Here is a 6,901-nt window from a genome sequence, read left to right on the forward strand (position 1 = left end):
GACCTGGCTCTCACTTGGGGCTACAAGAGCAACAGTATCCCTGAGGACTATTAATGTGCAGACACTGGGCTCATGTGCTTTCTAGGCAACAGCTCTTTTATATTTTTCAACCCTGAGGGAAGGAAGGATTATTTGCCCCATTTTAATGAGGAAGAAACTAAGTTTGAGAGCAGTCAAACAACTGTTTCCTTTCACATAGTGAGCAGCAGAGCTGGGATTCAAACCCTCTATCCACCCACAAACTCACAACCAAAATAATTCATCAGACACAGACGTGTCCATGTATTTATTAGAACTGGCTGTCAGAGAAACTACCAGCCTCACCATGGAGCAGGAAACAGACGACAGAGGGATGGATAATGGATGGAGATATGCTTAGGGCTCCCTCATTTGTGGAACTGAGCTGAGCGCAGCCTGGTCTTCAAAGCTGGGGACGTCTGGGTGGGGGGGAAGAGGGGACGTCCAGGGAGGGCTGGACTCAGCCAAGGAGCAGGGGTGTCAGCATCAGGGCCAGGCTGAGCAGGAGAGGCCCAGTCCCACAGCACACGGCCCCGGCATTCATGGCAAAGGCGTAAAACCTTGCCACCTCCTCGTTGGGGTTGCCCTGGGCTGGGTCAAACCACATTTGGATACAGCGGCCACTCCCTCGGCTGTATTGGCTGACCTTGTAGGAGTGACTCCAGAGGCCCTCACATAGGGCTGCAGGCGTGGGGAAGTAGGACTCAAATGTGCGGCACACAGCCTCAGCTGGACACTTGTTAGATCCTGCCCGGGGATGCAGATATTCAGCCCCTGGGCCCAAAGCTCATTTCTGGCTACCCCAGAAATCCTCACTCAATCCCAAACCCTCAACCCCCCTTTCTCCAAACCCACCTCCATTTCCCCACCCAGCAGCCCTCACCTGAGGTCCAGTTCCAGCCCTGGTGCCAGTTGCTCTTGCAGGTGTAGGAGGTGCGGCAGGCTTCCCACCAGCTCTCACAGTCCTCTTTGCACAGGGGCACGTCCAGGAAACGTTCTTTGCGCCAGCTCTGGTTTACCTGGGTGGGAAGTGTGGCAGAAAGGCTCCTCTCAGCCAGCTGTGTCAGCAACCACAGCCTTGACTGAGCTGGAGGGCAGCCTGCTGGGGTGGGGTGAGGGAGACACCCATACCTGCTGGATCCAGGGCCCCAGATTGGGGGAGCACTCATAGAGACAGGTGTCCTGAATGAAGTGGCGCTTACAGGCAGGCTCCATCTTGCCGCAGTGGTCCCAGTTAAAGTTATAGAGGAGGGAGGTGTCCTTGTGCAGCTCCTGGCTGGTGCTGACGGAGCAGCAGGCGTTGTTCTTCCAGGGTCTGCACTGGGTGGGGAGGACACAGGACACAACCTTCTGCCACCTCCAGCCTCTCCCCATTTGGTTCTTGTTCTCCTGTCCCAGGTAGGTTGCCCTAGACCTGCTCATTGTGAGTGCCCATCTCTCCTTGGCTTCCAGGAAGTCCCGTCTTGGGGGACACTCAGTTACAAAGTGTGATCAGGGGGATGTGGGAGACTGGGAGAAACCCTGCCTTGGGGGGGGGACAAAAACTATCACTTTTACAGCCCTTAACGCTTTATAAAAACTTCTTTAATTAAAAAAAAACCTCCTTTAATTTATTCATTAAAAAATAATTATTGAGTACCTATTCTATGCCAGCCATTGTTCTAGATGGAATACAGCAAAGAACAAAACTGACAGAAATATGTGTTCATGGAACTTACATTCTGGTCAGGGGAGTCAGACAGTAAGACACTAAGATAGAAAAAAATATGTAAGGATATGATCAATTATATGGAGAAAATCGCAGCAGGCAATGGGAATGTGGAGTATGGGATGACTGTTGAAATTTTAAAATGAGTGGTTGTGAAAAGCCTCATTGGAAGGTGACATTTTGAGCAAAGGAGGAAAGAGAGTGAGCTATGTAGTAATATATGTTGAATAACTTCATTCTTGGCAAGTATTAAGATCTGTGTCTCCCCTCCCCCGGCCCCCTGTGGCTAGACCAGTGCCAGACACAAAGCAGGCCCACAAAAACATTTGCTGAAAAAAGTAAATGAAAGACCTATTTATGACTTCTTAAATCTAAACCAAACTCCATCTTACATGTAGACACACCATATTTTAGCAAGGTTTTAATATAGACCAGATTTTCCAGGACAACAAAAACTGTGAAAGAGAAAGCTGAACTACTATGTGTTTTGTTTTACTGGAGCTATTCCCTATTTTAGAAAATTATGTCATCAATGGCAATGGTGCTTAGAGGATTTCATAGCATTTAAGTTGCTGCCTATATCAACCTTCATTTGTAGCTGCCCCAATCATAGTGATTTTGTGAATCATAAAACGTGCTATTTCATCATGACTTCTAATGTAGATAACAGAGAATGGACATATTGAAATATATAGTATTTTATTATAAATTACTTTCTTTTTGATTCTCCTTTGTATTGCAGGTAGAGAGTTATGTTGATATTTTTAAATTAAATGTACAAATAGGTTCTACTAGCTTTGAATTCCTTTCATTCCAGGATAGAAAACAGTTTAGACAATATTTATCATAAAAAGGAGACATGGAGTCTAATAGGGTTGCAAGTGACTGGCATAAATTTTTATAGAATGTGTGAATGTGTAGCATCTCTGCCCTCTGTCACAGTCAAAATGGGTCTCCACTGCTACCCTTAGCACTCCATGGGGCAGGCACACAGTGAAGGTAGGAAGAACCATCCTACCTCAGTCTCCCCACCTCCAAACCCCTGAAGTTGTTCATCCCAGTCCTCCCCCTACCCCACCACAAGGGCTGGTCATGTCCAGTTCCTCTGTGCGTCCATATGGTCTTCTAGGCCTCAGTTTCCTCATTTGTGTCATGTGAAGAATATCATCTACCTACTTCAAAGGACCCCTGGGAATATGAAATCGTGTACAGAAAATACGTGACATGTAGTAGGTGATCAATAAATGAATATTCCATATTATCACGGACTTTTCTGAGGAGGCCACCCCTAAAATCACTTCAACTACCCTACCCCCAACCATTCCCTCACCACCCTAACTTCCTCTTCCCTGTCAGAACCAACCCCCTTCCCAACCAGAGCCACACTCACTCCAGCCATACCTGGTCATGCAGCTTGTCCTCAGGGCCTGGCTTTGTCTTGTGGTGCTTGGCGTCCATGCAGACGTTGAGCAGGTCTGTCCTGTCCCTGGCACTGCACATGGAGGCTATCCAGGCCAGAAGAAGCAGAGGTGGTGTCAATTTCCAGGACATGTCTTTCTGTCCCTGCAGAAGAAGCAGTAGTTAGGGAGGCCAAGGCCTGAGGGGAGAGAGCCCCATACAGGGTGCTTCCTTCACCCCCTGCTTCAGTCTCCCAGTCTCCACAGTGAAGGATGGGGTCAGACCCTGTTTCTTCAGTGCTGGGATCCTGAGGCTCCCTGAGACTGAGGAAGAGGAGTCTGGCAAGAGGGGCTCCCTCACCTCAGGTTTGGAGGGTTCAGAAGAGGATCTGGGATTAGTAGGTGGGCCGTAGGGGAGTCTTCCCAAGTTGGATGAAATGCCTTATGCCCTCACCTTTTCTCTGTACTTTATTTTTAAAAAGTAATTGAATAGTTAATGTCCATGCTTTACTCCTCTTATCTTGTGTCCAACAATTGCTTTGCCTTTAGATCCTGGATCACCTGGGTCCCATGCCAGCTTAGAAACCCAGTTAGCCTGGGGAAGGCAGTAACCCAGCTCTACTGTGTTCTCCAAATCAGCATAAAAATCAAGTGATATAACGCACAGGACCATGTTTGGTTAAATGATACAGAGTGGTGGGTTTTGAACAGTTTTGTTCCCTCAGACTTTCTCCTTCCCTATTTCTTGAAAATCATGTCCTCCTTCCAACCCCATTGTGACCCCCTTCTCATCTCTCTCTGCGAGCTGGACTGATGTACCAGTTCCCCACTTTGCCGCTCAAAACACAGAAGCGGAGACCCCTGGACCGGAGGGACAACATAAAAGGCTCCCATGTTGGAGCAGCCAACCAGACAAGTACTTAGAGTCATGGGAGGAACCTGGCAAAAGTAACAGCCACCTTCTTTGTTCATGACTGCCCCTCACCACCCTCACCCCCACCCCCCACCCATTACAGATCTGTTCCTTTGGGCTCTGTCACTGAAGTGCCTAAGAGTTGATAATGAAGACCCATTCCTCTCCCTCACCATCCCCATATGCAGTTGATTACTGAGCCCTGGCAAGGGTCCCTCCAAAAGCCTTTCTGGAATTCACTTCCCTTGGCTCTGTGTTTGGGGCTAGGTCTTCCCTCTTTCAGTTTTCTCCCCTTCAAGTCATCCTCCCCCAGGAGTCAGAGTGATCTTTCTAAAGAAAGATATGACCCTCCCCCTCTGCACAAACCTGCCAAGTCCCCCCATTTCCCCTGTCACCGTTTTCCTCTTAGGGCATCTTGCCTGAGGCTCCTTTGCTGCTAGAAGCACACACTGCTGTGTCTGGATTGGCCTCTCTCCAGGCTGGCAACAGCTCCAGGCCGCTGGACTGTCCCCAATGGTCGCTATCCGCAGTGCAGGATACAATATAAAACCTCTGGTAAGCCCAGAATGTGCCCTGCATTTAACCATCTCCTTCCGCCTTCCTTCTCTTTCAAACCCCACCCCCTTCAAGGCTCCATTAGTTTGGCAAGTTATCCATTCCTGTTTTGTTTCATCTCTTTATTTGTTAATTTACTCTTTCCAGGATCCACACATTTCAGCATTCATCAAAATCTAGGGGAATCTGATTTTTTGAAGTATCCCAAGTGGTTGGTAGGATAAAGCTAACTTGAGAGAGATGAGGTGTGGCGGGGAGGAACCCGGGCTTTAGGGTCAGGCCATGGGGCCCGATGACAGCTCCTCTCGCACAACCTTGGGAAATGTCACTAAACCTTGCTGAGCTTTATTTAGTTGACTCACCAGAAAATCGTTGAGAATTATATTTGGAAAAGCCTGGCACATACTGAGTAGGCTTAAATGATAGCTATCAAGTTCATTTAGGAGCAGCCAGGTGGACACAGGTAGCAGCTGAGGTGCAGAACTCAAGGGTCACAGAGAAAAATTGTCTCAAATCTGATAACTGATAGCATCTCACCATCTAGCATTTCTGTAACCATAATTAAGCAATTTTTGACAGCCTTTTAAAAACCATGGTAAAATACACATTATATAAAACTTACCATCTTAACCATTTTTTAATGTACCGTTCGATAATGTTAAGTATATCCATATTGTTGTGCAACCGATCTCTAGAACTTTTTCATCTTGTAAACTCTTATATATTGAAACTCTATTAAGCAGCAGCCCCCATTTCCTCCTTCCCCCAGTCCCTGGCAACCACCATTCTACTTTCTGTCTCTATGAATTTGACTACTCTAGATGCCTTATATAAGTGGCATCGTACAGTATTTGTCCTTTAGTGACTGGCTTCTTTGCCTTTGTGTAGTATCTTCAAAGTTAATCCATGTGTGAGAATTTCCTTCCTTTTTATAGCTGAATAATATTTCGTTGTATGTATATACCACATTTTATTTATCCATTTATTCATCAATAGACACTTGGGTTGCTTCTACCTCTTGGTTATTGTGAAGAATGTTGCTATAAGCATGGGTGTACAAGTATCCCTTCGGGAACCTGCTTTCAATTCTTTTGAGTACATATCCAGAAATGAAATAGCTGGGTCATGTGGGAATTCTATTTTTAATTTTTGAGGAACTGTCATACTGCAGCTGCTCAATTTTGCATCCTCAACAATGTACGAGGATTCCAGTTTCTTCACATCCGCATCAACACTTGTTATTTCCTGTTGGATATTTTTTAATGTCTCTTTATTTAACTTTCACTTATTTTAAGTGTGTTTTTCCAGGACCCATCAGCTCCAAGTCAAGTAGTTGTTTCAATCTAGTTGTGGAGGACGCAGCTCACACTGGCCCATGCAAGGCGCGAACTGGCGACCCTGATGTTAACAAGCATCGTTCTCTAACCAACTGAGCTAACCGGCTGCCCCCAGAAGTTTTTAATTTTGTTGTGATTCATTTTATCTACTTTTTTATTGTTGCCTATGCTTTTGCTGTCATGTTCAAGAAATCACTGCCTAATACAATGTCACAAAGCTCTTCCCCTATTTTTTCTTAAGGATTTTTCTAGTTTTTTGTTTTTTTTATTGGGGAAGGGGAACAGGACTTTATTGGGGAACAATGGTCAAATTGTTGTCCTTTCAATCTTAGTTGTGGAGGGTTCTGTTCAGCTTCAAGTTGTTGTTCTTTCAGTCTTAGTTGTGGAGGGCGCAGCTCAGCTCCAGGTCCAGTTGCCGTTGCTAGTTGCAGGGGGCACAGCCCACCATCCCTTGCGGGAGTCGAACCGGCAACCTTGTGGTTGAGAGGACAAGCTCCAACCAACTGAGCCATCTGGGAGGCAAGCTCAGCTCAAGGTGCCGTGTTCAATCTTAGTTGCAGGGGGCAGAGCCCACCATCCCTTGCGGGACTCAAGGAATTGAACTGGCAACCTTGTGATTGAGAGCCCACTGGCCCATGTGGGAATCGAACCGGCAGCCTTCGGAGTTAGGAGCATGGAGCTCTAACCGCCTGAGCCACCGGGCCAGCCCAGGATTTTTCTAGTTTTAGTTCTTATGTTTAGGTCTTTGATCCATTCTGAGTTATTGTTTTTTGTATATGGTGTAAAAAAAATAAGGGTTGTGTCCCAGCATCGTATTTTGGAAAGACTCTCCTTTGGATTGTCATTTATCCCATTGAATTATCTTGGCATCATTGTCAAAAAGCTAGATCCTAAGTTCTATTGCATGGATGTGTATATCTAGCCTTATGCTACTAACACACTGTCTTGGTTATTGTAGCTTTGTAGTAAGTTT

General features: G+C 46.2%; 1 protein-coding gene across 3 annotated transcripts; it reads right to left on the reverse strand.

The window, feature by feature from the left end:
- Positions 1-255: 255 nt before the first annotated feature.
- On the reverse strand, positions 256-4,614 carry LOC109454036 (folate receptor beta). 3 transcript variants are annotated; one of them, XM_019744322.2, is made up of 5 exons: positions 4,456-4,614; positions 3,128-3,289; positions 1,150-1,338; positions 902-1,037; positions 256-765 (listed from the first exon to the last, which is right to left on the reverse strand). In XM_019744322.2, the coding sequence occupies exons 2-5, from the start codon at positions 3,275-3,277 to the stop codon at positions 479-481; spliced, it is 762 nt and encodes a 253-aa protein (XP_019599881.2). In that variant the 5' UTR covers positions 3,278-3,289; positions 4,456-4,614; the 3' UTR covers positions 256-478. The 3 variants fall into 3 exon arrangements, with proteins under 3 accessions (XP_019599881.2, XP_019599884.2, XP_074191934.1); XM_019744325.2 differs by having other exon boundaries at positions 4,432-4,614; XM_074335833.1 differs by lacking the exon at positions 4,456-4,614.
- Positions 4,615-6,901: the final 2,287 nt, after the last annotated feature.

This window comes from Rhinolophus sinicus, linkage group LG06 (assembly GCF_036562045.2).
Source record: "Rhinolophus sinicus isolate RSC01 linkage group LG06, ASM3656204v1, whole genome shotgun sequence".
Classification (NCBI taxonomy): domain Eukaryota; kingdom Metazoa; phylum Chordata; class Mammalia; order Chiroptera; family Rhinolophidae; genus Rhinolophus; species Rhinolophus sinicus.

Excerpts from the sequence above, each read along its gene's own strand:
- LOC109454036 (XM_019744322.2), bottom strand. The coding sequence starts at position 3,277 with ATGTCCTGGAAATTGACACCACCTCTGCTTCTTCTGGCCTGGATAGCC. Across the intron at positions 1,339-3,127 it reads AGGACAAGCTGCATGACCAG|TGCAGACCCTGGAAGAACAA; the intron begins GTATGGCTGGAG and ends CTCCCCACCCAG. Across the intron at positions 1,038-1,149 it reads TGGGGCCCTGGATCCAGCAG|GTAAACCAGAGCTGGCGCAA; the intron begins GTATGGGTGTCT and ends CTTCCCACCCAG.